This window comes from Eptatretus burgeri, chromosome 12 (assembly GCF_056783735.1).
Source record: "Eptatretus burgeri isolate ZD-2024b chromosome 12, Ebu_testis_v1, whole genome shotgun sequence".
NCBI lineage: Eukaryota > Metazoa > Chordata > Myxini > Myxiniformes > Myxinidae > Eptatretus > Eptatretus burgeri.
In genome coordinates, this window is record NC_140972.1 from 20,172,372 (window position 1) to 20,187,371 (window position 15,000).

Below are 15,000 nucleotides of genomic sequence, written 5' to 3' on the forward strand. Positions count from 1 at the left end.
TTAAAAATGTAAAAATATAATATAATAAAAGTCGAATCTGAATCCAAAAAGATCACTACTGGTGTTCTTGGGTGGTATAACACAAAATCAGACATACAATAATCACTGTCCCTTTGAAAGAGTGAAAAAATGAATGTTGGAGCCATTTTACCTCCAGTGCCGGCGACCCTATTATTAAAGTATATCGGGTCAGGTGAGAAGGAAGTCTATCTTTCCAAATTTCCAAATATATATATACACATACATACATATATATATATATATATATATATATATATATATATATATATATATATATATATATATATATACATATATACATATATAAGTAGGGTAAGAATACTGATTCTGGCTCACTTTTCCCCATGTAAATGAATGGGGGATTTTCAGCGATTCCCTTTTTTTTCCCTAAAAATAAACCCCCTTTTTATCCCAAGGTATATTTATTTGTCTCCCCTTTTAACTTGGAGGTTGAACCTCATTGAATTGAACACCTGGGGGTTGAACAGCTCACTCATTGAACCTATAAAGATTTGTTCATTCTCAAATTCCTTCAATAGTTTAATTTTCTTTGCACAATAATCCCCATCTAAAATATTGACAAACAAAACATTTGAATCTTTATATTTTTTAAGATACCCCTTTTGTGCCATTACGAAATGATAAACTTCTCTTAATGCTCTTGTTTGACCACCTCCTGAGCCACAGGTTATTTTTTTGTTAAGCCCCGCCCACTTTTCTTTAAGCCCCGCCCACTTTTGCTAAGCCCCGCCCACTTTCCACAAGGTATTCAATAAGCCCCGCCCACTTTTCTTTAAGCCCCGCCCACTTTTGCTAAGCTCCACCCACTTTTTGTGAGGTATTTTTCTAAGCCACGCCCACTTTTCCAAGCCCCGCCCACTTTGCTAAGCTCCGCCCACTTTTCATGAGGTATTTTTAAGCCACGCCCACTTTTCCTAAGCCCCACCCACTTTTGCTAAGCTCCACCCACTTTTCGTGAGGTATTTTTCTAAGCCACGCCCACTTTTTCTAAGCCCCGCCCACTTTGCTAAGCTCCGCCCACTTTTCGAAAGGTTTTTTTTCTAAGCCACGCCCACTTTTCCTAAGCCCCGCCTACTTTTGCTAAGCCCCGCCCACTCTTACATCATTTCCAGTTCATCTCTGACTCACAAAGAAATCACTAGAAAATTACAGGATGTTATGGTTTTGAAAAATTTCCCAATGAAGGCTTGCCTAGGCTTGCCCAGGGAATTTCCAAAGGAAACCACACCCACCAGTCTTTCTCTATAAAAGCTTCAAGCCCAGGCTCCATTTTAAACATTTGTTTTTGCTGACAATGGTGTGCTGTGTGCTTGCCTGGAACTCTCTGTCTTGTATGGAACTAAACCTTCAAGTTGATGAACTGGATTCAAACCTCTTATCCATTGAGGTAAGATTTTTATTTTCCTATTTTCAAACTTTGATTGAAGCATACTCATTTAATAATTAAATAACTTAATTAATACATTATTATTTTCTCTCACAGGAAATTGTATCTGAAATACAAAATGAAAATACTGCTTTTGCTACAACTTGGAGCGAAATTGTTGACTTGGTTGAAGACCTTGTGAGCGACCAAGACCTACAGAACGAGCAAGACCTTGAGTGGGATGACTTTGGTGTTCCTTGGAACTCTCTGTCTTGTATGGAACTAAACCTTCAAGTTGATGAACTGGATTCAAACCTCTTATCTGTTGAGGTAAGATTTTTATTTTCCTATTTTCAAACTTTGATTGAAGCATACTCATTTAATAATTAAATAACTTAATTAATACATTATTATTTTCTCTCACAGGAAATTGTGTCTGAAATACGAAATGAAAATACTGCTTTTGCTACAACTTGGGGCGAAATTGTTGGCTTGGTTGAAGACCTTATGAGCGACCAAGACCCACAGAACGAGTTCGTCCTTGATGACCCAACCAAAGAGTTATACCTTGGAGACCAGCAAAATCCTGAAAAAGAGTTTTACAGCAATAGTACTCATTGTGAGTTATCAAGACAATACCCACTGAACAAGTTATACGTTGATGAGCCAGAATACAAGTTTTACCTTGGAGACTCACAAATTTTGAAAAAATCAGTAAATGAGTTCTGCCTTGATGGTTTAAATAACTACCTTGGAGACTCAGGAAAAGGGTTCTGCCAAGATGGTTCTAAATATGGGAACTACCTTGGAGACTCACAAATTTTGAAAAAATCAGTAAATGAGTTCTGCCTTGATGGTTTAAATAACTACCTTGGAGACTTGGAAAGTTGGGTTTATTTTGAAGACTTGAAATGCTACCACTCTTTGGGATTTAAACCTATCAAGAAAGTTCTTACTCCCTCTTTCTATGTTATCAAACCTGAAAGCCTTAAAAGACAGAATTGGAAGAAGAGAAAAAAAAAAAAAAACGTAAAATATATATATAGGTGGAAATCTCATTTTGAAAAAGACATTGTGTTGGGTGAGGATTGAGTTGGGGTTGAGATTTTGAATGTGAGGGTTGGGGTTGAGATTTTGAATGTGAGGGTTGGGACACACACACACACACATACACATCAACAAACAAAAGTTAAGCCTTGACTATTCAGTTGAGGATTCTGTGTTTGGGGTTCACAGATCTAAGAACGTCCACCCCTTGACACACATTATATACTGTTATACACCTCGGACTTGGCCCTCGAGTGTCCACAACGGTGTATAGTAGGAGGGAGTGAAGCGCCAACCTATTGCTCCCATTGCACACACACACACACAAACAAAAGTTAAACCTTGACTATTCAGTTGAGGATTCTGTGTTTGGGGTTCACAGATCTAAGAACGTCCCCCTTGACACACATTATATACTGTAATACACCTCGGACTTGTCCCTCGAGTGTCCACAAAGGTGTATTATCTGCTTAGTTTTGTCTTTTGTAATTCCTGTGAATAAAATGAACCTAAAATCTCTTCCCCTTCCAAATCATATATTTTATAAGTCCAAGGAACCGTATCTATTACATCAACAATTTTAAAAAGTTATTTCGTCCATCGTTCAGTAAAACCCTTTTCAAAATGAGATTTCCACCTATATATTCTTACGATATCACCAACTTTGAACTTAGGTTTTCTGACATTAATCTCTTTTTCATATTTTAATTTTGTAAATGTTTCTGATGGTTTCATATTTGTTGACGTGTGAATCGTGTCATTATACTTATCCACAATATCCTGAATAAAAGATGACCATTGTTGTGAACCGAGTTGTGTGAATTTTTTATATAGTCTCTCTTTTAAGGTACGATTAAAACGTTCAACAACAACTGCCTTCCCTTCATTAAAGGTACTGTATAATGTAATACTGTTATTTTTTAGAAAATTCATAAATGTCTTGTTATAAAACTCTCTACCCTCATCAGTCCACAATTTTTTTAGGTTTTCTCTTACTTTTATTAAATATCTGTTGAAAAGCTAACATAAGAGTATTACCTGTTTTGTTTTTTAAAGGGACAACCCACGCATATCTACTCCTCAAATCAATAACGGTTAAAGCATACTTGTACCCCTTATCATTATTGAGTTCAATCAAATCAGCAGACCAGATATAATCAACTTCCTTGGAATAAACTTTCCTTCTCTGAAACTTTGTGAATATTGGTTTATGTAATTCATCAGCTAATTGCTCTTCAGTCTTAATGGCATCATTAGAGCCTATAAGCTTTTTGAATTTCCAAGTCCAAGTTTCAATTTCGCACTAATCATCTTCTTCACGATGAACCTATCAACTTTTTCTCTCAAGGTTGGATTTTGTATCAGAGACAAATTATACAACATTTCTCTATCGGCTTCATGCTTTTCTTCCAACGTTGTGGTATTCCCATAATCAATATCGTGTCTCATGCACACTTCATCAACTCTATTGATTGGTTTACTCCAGGATTTAGGATTGTCTGCCTCATCTAATCTTTTATCCAAGTTTGTGCCTGGACCACAGAAAGAATACCCTGGAAGATGTAATTCCCCTGGTATTCCAGTAGTTGTAAATTTACTTCCTGATAAAAACTTTTGTATATCTCCTCCGAGTTTGTGTTTGGAGATAAATTGATTTTTTTGAACCACACACCGAACATATACCTTTTTGTATAACCCTGTTATTTTTACTTTTAATATATGAAATATTTTTAGTATTAGTTTTCTTTTTACATTTGAGACAATAACTCATTTATTTATGAGAAAAATTCCTGCAGAGTGCAAAAACCTTTTTAGTTTCCAACATGCACATTTGAATCTTAATTTTTAAAACATAAAGAATCCTTAGAAATGCCTTCACTCTCTCCTCCATTTATTTAAGAAAAAACTTAAATTAAAATGAATAGCTTGACGATGTCAATAGTCTTGAAGAAAATATTGCAAATAGACTTGTCAATTCTTTGTTTTCCTCCTCGGTGGGTTGAGTTATTTTCTGTAATACCACCAATCTTTTTTGAATCTCACTGGTTTCCATATTTTGATATTTATTCATTCTCTCTCTTTCCTCCCTCTCTCTCTTCTCCTTTTCCTCCTTCTCTTTCTTCTCCCTCTCTCTCTTCTCTCTTTCCTCCCTCTCTCTATTCTCTCTTTCCTCCTTCTCTCTCTTCTCCTTTTCCTCCTTCTCTTTCTTCTCCCTCTCTCTCTTCTCTCTTTCCTCCCTCTCTCTATTCTCTCTTTCCTCCTTCTCTCTCTTCTCCTTTTCCTCCTTCTCTTTCTTCTCCCTCTCCTCCTTCTCCTTTTCCTCCTCTTCCCTCTCTTCTTCAACTCCTTCCTCATCCCTTACTATCCTTGAATCGTTTACACCCCATAGAATATTATACATATATTCATCAGGATTTCTTGTTATTCCTGTATCCAAAATAATTTTTTTACAACAGGAAACCAATAAAATTTCTTTTGAATTTCTAAAAGAGCCTTACCTTTTCTTAACCTTATAATTTTTTCATTATTTAACATTCTAATTAAATCTAAAGTTGTCGGTTTATCAACATCAGCATAATGCCAATCTTTTATTGAAAATACCTCATTCTTATGTTGTAGAACATATTTATTAAAATACCGAATACCCTTTTCTTGAAGGTATGCTTGGACACAGAAATGATAATTTTCTTGAAGCCTTCTTGCTGTCATTTATGTATTAGAAATATATGTTAGAATAATATTATGGCACGAAACACCTCCCCATCTTCCCATAGTTAAATCATTTTGTATTTCCTTACTTATTATATATAATCCTGTTTTTCTGTTTTCATGAGATAAACAAGGGCAAAACCATTATTATATTTACCCTTATTAAATTCTTTTATTTGTTGTTTACTAATCGTGGCTCCACAAAACTCATTCTCGATACCAAGTGGATAATATTCTTCCTTACGAGACTGATTTAATTGTTCCAGGTCTTCGAGGTTAATTTTAAATGACCAATTATACCCTAAATCATTCATATCATACCCCCATTGTTCTATTCTCATACAAACGATACGCCCTTCTTTATAAAAATTTATTTTAATTCGAACTGTGAATTCTGTATGACCTGGAGATAATATCAACACTTCTGTATCTTTGGAATACACAGCCGTTTTATTTAAGTATATATATTGTGATAAATCGCTTAATCTCACCAAGTAATTCGCGTCAGTCGGGCTTGGATCATTTTTTAATTTATAAGCATTTTTCATGTTAATATTTTTGTTTATATTATATTTATGTCGTTCAGCCTGTGCCTTTGTATAATAATTTGATAAATCAATATCCAGTTCTTGAGATACACCAAAGATAGAACCATCTTTACCAACATAAGTCATTTATATTAGATTAAAAATAATACCATAAAATTTCTTATTTTTGTTGAGTTGAAATAACACATATAGACATAATTGGCCACAACACTTGGAATTTAATTCTTGGACTTGAAATGTTTGATAAACACCATTCTGTAAGAATTTTATGACTTCAACAGGTGGTGGAAGACCAAAACTATCAAAATAATATTTGTCTTGACTATTAAAAATACAAACCCAATGAGAACCGTTCCCATCATTATCTTCTAAGTTCATAATAATATTCTTTGTATGTTTCGGCACATTTGTTAATTCATCTCTCATACAAATAACCACATTATGAATTTTTAATTTCTTACAATATTTGGCAAGTTGTAAATTTGATGTTGTATTCTTTCCAAATTCTTTCAACCACTCATCAATGCTCATTTATTTATTAGAAAGATATAATCCATTACCTCTTTTCGTTAATTTTACACCTGCTTGTGCTATAGAAGAAAGCATATCTCCAACTAACAATCTCGCTTTATCAGGCAGACCTTCAAGTTTTTCAGCAAAATCTACAATTACACCACTTCCACTAATTTGTTTCTCCAACTCTTTGTTATGTCTTTCCAATTCTTTTTGAGCCTGGAGTTGAGCCTTCCTTTCGTTAGCAGTTTTCACCGCTGTTGAAATACCACCCGTCAATGCTCCAACCGCACTTAAACCAGCAAATAAAGGAATTAGAAATGGGAGAAATCCTCCACTCGTCTCTCTTATTGAATATTTTTTCAACATTGGTTTTGTCATTTTAATTTTAAGTGAGCCAGTGTCATTCAAGATTTTAACCTGTTCTCTTGTGAGCAAAACATCAATTCTTACTGCTCCTTTTCTCTGAATTGTATTAACGTTAATCGTACAAGGCTTTTGATTTTGAACACAAGATGATAGTTTATGAAGATTGATTTGATTAACATATACCCCAGTTGGTACTTTGCCACTCATTTATTTAACAAAAAATTATGTGAGACTAATCATCACACCATTATCTGTATTAATCTGCAATTCTGTTTCTTCCAAAAGCAAACAATATGTATCAACTTCTTCACTCTCTCCTCTTTCAATGTATAGGGAAGTATCCACTCGATTAGACTTTATAGTTTCCTTTTGAGCGCTCAGGTCAAACGCATAGATTGTATACAAACTTTTAAATGCTGTCATATCCAAAATAGGTTCTTTATTTCCATTACTTTCACACACCTTTTGGTAAGACTTGTATGCTTCAGCAAAATCATTTTTTCCCAATTAATTTCCAATCTATCTCGTGGATAAAATGTTCCATCTAGAGAAACGCGAAGTTGTTTCACCTTAGCATTATCACTCAATGCATTATTCTTATCAGTCGCAGTATCACCATCTGGATTTTTAAAAATCATCCACAGATATCGTGGCTTTCCTTCCAGAACACCCAAATTCCACGTGTAAGTAGTTTGATTGAGTTTAACGTGTTGACATCTTCTTTTGAGGTATGATACACTGAGTGGTTTCTTTGAGTTAAGTCTTCGATTCAACATCTCTTCTGTTTTAAGATTAGGAGTATATTCACTGATATACCAACTCATCTCCTCAATTACAAATTTATTCTGTTCACCAAAAGCACTACCAACACCAAAAAGCAATCTATTTTCATTATCATTCCTTTGTAGTTGAAATCTAATTTTAAGACCATACAGAACTTTATCATAATCACAAAATCCAAATATACCTTTAAGAGGAACTGCCACAGTAAAACTATTTTCTGCTTTTGTATCATCATTATACATTCCTTTCCTTTGAATATATCCAGGGTCTGTGTTTGTTCCCGTTGACATATCAGGAATAAAACCTTCGACAGACCCCTTTCCCATTCTATCACTGAATGTATAGAGTGTAAATTTCATCATTTCAGATACAGCAGAGACATAATCAACCGCTTCAACTTCTTGTGTTCCAATATACAATCGCACACTATCAAACATTTTCCAGAAGAAATCATTTACAAGTGTAGCGTTTGTGTTATTCCCAGCCTTAGTGAATTTAAATTTACACAACAAGAAACTTTCGGAGAGATTCAAATAGGTTTGTTGATTATTTATTTCAAAACTTTTTGTACCATTTGTATTCCAGTCTGTTCCAGTTATTGCATTTACCTTGAAGTAATCTTCTTTTTTAGTGGAGTTTGAGATAATAATAGTATCATCCAAATCATAGATACTATCAATTGCTTCCATACTTGTATTTATTTAGGAAAAAAGATGTTAAAACTTTTGAAACCCTGATCCAAGTATTTGAATTATTTTCTGTCGTTCTTGGGGGACAACTGAGTTTTACCTTTCTTAATTTCTTTTATTGCTTGTAATTTATGAGATTCCTTCTGAGCATCTTTTATACTCTTTACAGCACCTGCTACATTTCCCACAGCAGAAGCAGTTGAACCAATTAGGTCTTTATGTTTAAGAATAGTTGAACCAATACCCATGAGAGTATCAATTATCCCATCTCCTCTAAATTGATGTCCGACACCCCTTTGTCTCTTAGGTTTATAGTATCCTCGACCAAGATACATACCTTCACCCTTGTAGTACGGGTAAGGAACATCCCATCCCCTGTAATTATTTTATATTTTCCCAACTCGTGTTTCCTCACAATAACCATCGTATTTATTTATTGGAAAACTTCACGTAGGTGAATTCTGATGGATATAACTTCTCCATTAAAAGAAATCACACGATTATCTTGGTCGGTTATCCTAAAATTTACTCTGTGTATGGTTTTTCCTGACACAGGTAGATAAACCAAATTTTTAGGTTCCATATTGAATTTATAACCAATTGGGGTTGAGTATGCGCTGAATGAAAATATTGTATTTGTTTTTTTCCATCATTATAAGCACCATCAATCAAATCACAGTGAATTAACACCGAATTTATTCCTGAGGATATTTGAATGACATTATCACTGTAAAACGTCCCATTAGTTTCAATCTTTTTTGAGGAGAAACCCAATAACTCTCTAAATGAATTATCAATTGTGAAATCAACCTTGTAGTTATTTTTAACTTTAATCGTTGATTTTGAAGTATGTTTTTGAATGTTTATAACAATATTTTTTGGTTCATCACCCTGTTCTTTCATAAGACGAGCAATTTCGGAAGATATTTGAGAAATCTCGTATGCTCCGGGTGAGACTGTTATCGTTTTGTATCCACTTCCCGGATTATTACTAAACTTGTCATTTTTCTCGGTTATATTAAATAAGGTATTATAAGTTTCCATGGACAATAAAGATGCCTCATATTCTTTTGTTGTGTCAAGTTGTAGTGGGTATGGGAATGAAGATGTGTGGTCGCTTGTTGTGAAATTAAAACTCAGGATTGTGCTTCTCATCTTATTTAATATGAGATAAAATGTCTTTATATTGAGATTTATTAATTATTTTCATGTTCATCAACTGGTCTAAAATGGCTGATGCTTCATTAAAACAATTGTTATTTCCAGCCTTCTTACTGCCTAACAACAATAACAGTCTATTAACTAATTGCGATGGGTCATTTGGAAGAAAACTAATACCTGAACCAAGGATACTTAAAGCCTGAATAATGTGTTTCTCCTTCTCATTCTTCCTACTTTTACCAGAAAGAATAACCTTATAATTTAGAGTGTTCAGCAAATCAATATATACTCTATCATCATTATTTTCCATATCCAATGGTTTATCAATATACTTTGATTCAACCCTCACAGTTGAACCTTGTCTTCCATCTTTTGTGAGAAGAAACATTAATCTCGGAGTTAGTTTAACAGGGGGTTGAGCAGAACTTAAGAACCTTAATTCATCATTAAATATCAATACCTTTTCTTGAACAAGATGAAATATTGCTGGTTGTTCTGTTGGAATGAGTCCTGCTTTGGTTTTTGAATCCGCTGAATATTCATTGTTTTGAACAGCATTCACAATATAATCAGGGGGTTGATTAATCTCTTCCAGTTGTTGAAATAAACCTTCATCATCATATTCTAATTCTCCTAAATGCTCTAATTCTTCCTCCGTCATTTGACTGAAATCTTTTAACATTTGAAGCTTTCTGGGAGTATATTCTACTGGGGAACTGTGGAAACATCTTTCATTTTTTCTTGGGAAGTTTTTAAAAGTGGTTTAAAAAATTTCTCTTGTTTTCTTTCAAATACTTCTTCGCCCGTTAGTTTCTGTCTGCGTTTCTTCTTTATGTCTTCCTGCTGTTTTACAACTTTTGAAACCAACTCTTGATGTTCCTTAAATCTTCTTGCTCTTTCTTTTGTTTCCATTTATTTATTGTAAAATATCATTTAATGAATTGTAAAGATTAACAGGGAAATTTTCCTTTTCTTCATCATTCAAGTAGATGTGTTCAAATAAATCCTTTTCTTTAAATATTTCATCAAATTCTTTATTAACATTAATGCGAGTTGTAATTTCTTCTTCACTAATCCTTGCATCTCTGCTTTTCATACGTTTGCGTTGAGTTTCTTCATAAACATCAAAACTGAATGATAAAATCTTCACCCCGCTCAGATATTTAATAATTTGTCTCGTTCCTTCTGGATTAGTTTCTAATATCCCAACACCACCAGATTTTAGTTTCCTTAACTCACTCTTACAATGTGAATATTTTGTTGTACCAAGAGAAACCTCCTCAAATATTTGTCCTTCATTCCTCAATCGCATATGTTCCTCCACTGAAATATAGTGATAATCTTCACCTTTTATTTCTCCAGGTCTTATTGCTCTAGTTGTTGTTGATACAATGCGTATCACGGGGTGTTTTTTAAGTAAATTTACAATATTCTCATTTGTACTACACAAGAACCTTGATTTATGAAAGTTTTTTCCAGAAGCAGATTTACCCACAAGATTTATAATAATAGTTGTCATTTATATATGTAATTGTTTATAAAACAAAAAATATATCCCTTAATATCTCATCTTGTTTCACAACAATATATTTATATTTTTCAGTCGTGTGCTTCATGTAATCCTCAAATTTCTTTTTACTACATAATGTAGAACAATTATCTCTCCAAAAATTATTGATATCTATTGAATTTAACTTGAATAAAATAAAAGTATTAGCATTGTTTCTGATGGAACGACGAGGAAGTTGAAAGTACGATTGACTAAGATAAATACAATTACAAGAAGAATGTCTCCCTCTTGTGTAGTAGCTGTCCATTACCGTTTGGTTTCTCTCATTAACACAATCATCAAAGATAACGAGGTTCTTTTTTGATTTATCCAAATCTTGGGAGACGGTATATCATCCGTATTATCACTAAGAATACAAGTTATAGGATTTGATTTCTTTTTACATCTCTGTGTATCACAAAATAGTTGAATTATATCTTCAATGTTATAATCATTAAGGTTTTTTTGACGTTTAAATAAACCGATTATATCTTCTTTTTGAAGACCAGCATTAAAACCTTGTGAGAGTAGTTGATACTCTGGTTGAAAACTCGACTTTGTGAAAATTATTAAATTATCATAATCTAAAAAGTTGGGAGTGAGGAGCATTTTTAAAAGTAAGCAGGTTTTTCCACATCCACTTGAACCAACTATGAGACATCTTAATGAATTTGGGAGATTTTTATGGTTGTTAAATTTTATCTTATTTTTCCAAATAGGTAAAAAATCATTCATTTATATATTTAGAAAACAAGTTATTTAATTTATTATTGGCTTTTTTAGAAACTCTATATTTTATCCTAAGTTCAGGTTTAATTTCAAGATAATCCATTATTTTATTTATACAATATCTTGTGTTGATATTTCCCTGAAAATTACATCCATGAATAATATATAACAACAATCCTTTGAACATTTCTCTTATACGTTCAGTTTCTTCCCTTGTAAGGAAAGATGTGTTATCACCCTCATACTTTACATTCATTTCTCTAATCAATCTTGTGAAGTAATTCATTTTTGGTGTAAATCTAAAAGAATTATTTTCCTTTTTATATTTTTTATTATCATTAATTAGAAGATAATTACAGAATATACATTGTTTATAGGCTTTTGACTCTGTGTTTAATCCCCCTCTTTCACACGCAGGACAATTCTCAAATTTGTCATATGAAGAATCAGGAAAGTCTAGCATATTTATAAAGTAAAACTTTACTTAAACTGAAATTCATCTATACTTTCAGTTGTATATTACCATCGATATCGATATACTTTTTTTCATTATCAGATTCAACGACAACATTTTTTATATTAAAGGTAATTTTAAAATTATCGTTAACTACTATTGAACGAAATGTCATTTCACCTGATATATTAACATCCTTTATTTCATCAGGATTTACATCTTTAGGGTTGTTGAAAAAAATACAAATTTCTCCTTGCATATTACAGATGGTCTTATCTTTTCTTTCTAAAGCTTCATCCATAAGGTTTTTGTTCTTTGATACTTTTTCTTGTTTCATTGCTTTTTCTAGTTTTGAATATATTACTAGAAGGAGAGGAGAAACTTTTGTTAGAGATACTTTAATTGATGTTCTACCAGGTATACTGAAAGCCCTTCCACTGAAGGAAATTGAAGAACTCATATTATTTACCATAATAGTTTTTATCCAATAGTTGTTATATTTATCTTTGTTCAATTTTACATCCTTGACATATTTCTCAGTATCTTTAACAGATGAAGAGATTGATTGAAACTTGTCTTTTGTGTCTTGAAACATTGTATTTATTAAGTGAAAAAGTTGGAGGATAAAATGTTTTTACGCACAGATTCACCTATAAATTAAACGAAATTTTCATCAAGAAAATTTTAGTTCAAGCAAAGTTTTATTCTATAAATATGGTGAATACAACGTACTGCGATGTTTGTAATCACGAATATAAACATTATAGAAAACACCTCCGAACCAACAAACACACATTTAATCTATTTCATCAAATATCTCCTCTTGAGTTGGAAAGAAAACATTGTGATATCTGTTCAAAGGATGTTTTGAAGAGTAGTTATAATAAACATCTTCAATCACAAAAACACAAGAAAAATGAGTTTAAAGTAGAGGGAGACTATTATATTGAAAACACTGATGGGGCATTTAAAGGGCATATAAAAATAAGGATTTTTCAATTTGGAGAACCCGGTCCATCATCAATAGCTGAATCAATTGAAATAGTGAAACCCGATGTTGAAAATTTTATTAAAAAGACATTAAAAGAAATGAAAACTTTAAAGTTTTATATGGGAGTGAAAATGAATATGAAAAGACAAGATGAAGAACATACTCCTTATATGAGAACAGGTCTTCATTTTATAACATCATTTCAAGATTTTTTGAATAGTGGGGTTTATGAAGAACTATCAAGACAAGAGGAGGATGTTGATAATACAGTGGTAGGAAGTGGATTCAATATTTAAAAAAATCATCTTTTTAGATATACACATTCTAAATCAAACCCTCTTAAAGCTTCTTCTTATATTGAATTACCAAAAGAAATAAAACTAAAGAAGGCAGTTGTTAATATTAAGAACAATGATAATAAATGTTTTCTCTGGTCTGTTCTTGCTCACTTTCATCCACCAAAATGTAATTCAGAAAGAGTAAAACAATATATGAAATATGAGAATACCTTGGACATTAAAGATTTTAAATTCCCAATGCCACTAACAGGTATTCCTAAATTTGAGAAAAAGAATAATCTTTCTATTAATGTATATGGATTAACGGATACAAACAAAGTTCAAATATTAAAAATTTCAAACAACTATAAAAATGAAGAAACACACATTGACCTTTTATATTTTAGTGTTGGAAAGAATTCACATTACACATACATCAATAATTTATCAAGATTAATCTCTTCTCAGGTATTCAGAACAGCAAACAAAATATATCCTTGTAAGCGATGTCTTAATTCATTTCATACAAAAGAACGATTAGAACAACATTCAAAATATTGTAGTAATCATAAATCAGCTGTAATTACAATGCCTAAACCTGGTGAAAAGATTTCTTTTGAAGATTATAATAAATCTATCATGCACCCATTTGTGATATACGCTGATTTTGAATGTATCCTTAAAAAGATAAATACTGCTTCTCCTAATCCAAAAGAACCATATACAAATAAATATCAAAAACATATTCCTTGTGGTTTCTGTTATTATATCAAATCATCTGTTGGAGAAAAGTATAACAAACTTGAACATTATCGTGGAAAAAATGCTTCACAAGAGTTTGTAAAACGATTAGAAAAGGATTGTATAAGACTCACTAAATTAATGAAAGAAACAAATGAACCGATGAAATTAACCAAAGAAGAAAAATTAGAATTTAGAATGAACAATATCTGTCATATTTGTGAGGGGGAAATTAAGGAGTCTAAAGTTAGAGACCATTGTCATCTTACTGGTAAATATAGAGGTCCCGCTCATTCCTGTTGTAATCTTAATTATAAATTACCTTCTTTTATTCCAGTCTTTCTTCACAACAGCGCCAACTATGATACACATCTATTTATAAATGAACTTTCAAAAACACCAGGGAATATTTCTGCCATAACAAACACAAGTCAAAAGTATATTTCATTTTCAAAAATGATATTCACAAAACCTTTAACTCATATTAGGTTTCTAGATTCTTACAAGTTTATGGGAACACCACTAGCCTACCTCGCATCAAATCTAAGCTCCACGGACTCTTTTCCAAATCTTAATTCATTCTTTCCAAAAGAGGAAATTCTCACTAAAGAGGAAATTCAGATTAAAGAGAGAATTCAAAGTAAAGAGGAAACTCTAATTAATGAAGAAATTCTAACTGAAGATGAAATTCTAATTATAAAGAAAATTCGAACAATGAATGAAATTCTAACTAAAGAGGAAATTCAGATTAAAGATGAAATTCTGATTAAAGAAGGAATTCTTACGAGAGAGGAAATTCAAACAAGGAATGAAATTCAAAGTAAAGAGAAAATTCTTACAAGTAAGGGAATTTATCCTTATGATTATATGGATTCATTTATGAGATTTAAAGAAACACAACTTCCTTCAAAAGAAAGTTTCTATAATAACCTTTATGAAGAAGAGATAAGTGATAAGGAATATAAACACGCACAAGAAATATGGAAAATATTTAAGATAAAGAACCTTGGAGAATATCATGATTTATATCT

At 32.2% G+C, this 15,000-nt stretch overlaps 2 protein-coding genes across 9 annotated transcripts in view; one reads left to right on the top strand and one right to left on the bottom strand.

Moving 5' to 3' along the window:
* LOC147015207 (janus kinase and microtubule-interacting protein 3-like) overlaps nucleotides 1–15,000 on the bottom strand; it is a 148,839-nt gene that overhangs the window by 113,811 nt on the left and 20,028 nt on the right. The gene's annotated exons all lie outside the window — the stretch shown is intronic.
* On the top strand, nucleotides 1,346–3,287 carry LOC147015208 (uncharacterized). The gene is made up of 3 exons (XM_085849756.1): nucleotides 1,346–1,429; nucleotides 1,526–1,738; nucleotides 1,835–3,287. Exons 1-3 carry the CDS (start codon nucleotides 1,376–1,378, stop codon nucleotides 2,498–2,500), a joined length of 933 nt encoding a protein of 310 aa, XP_085705882.1. The 5' UTR covers nucleotides 1,346–1,375; the 3' UTR covers nucleotides 2,501–3,287.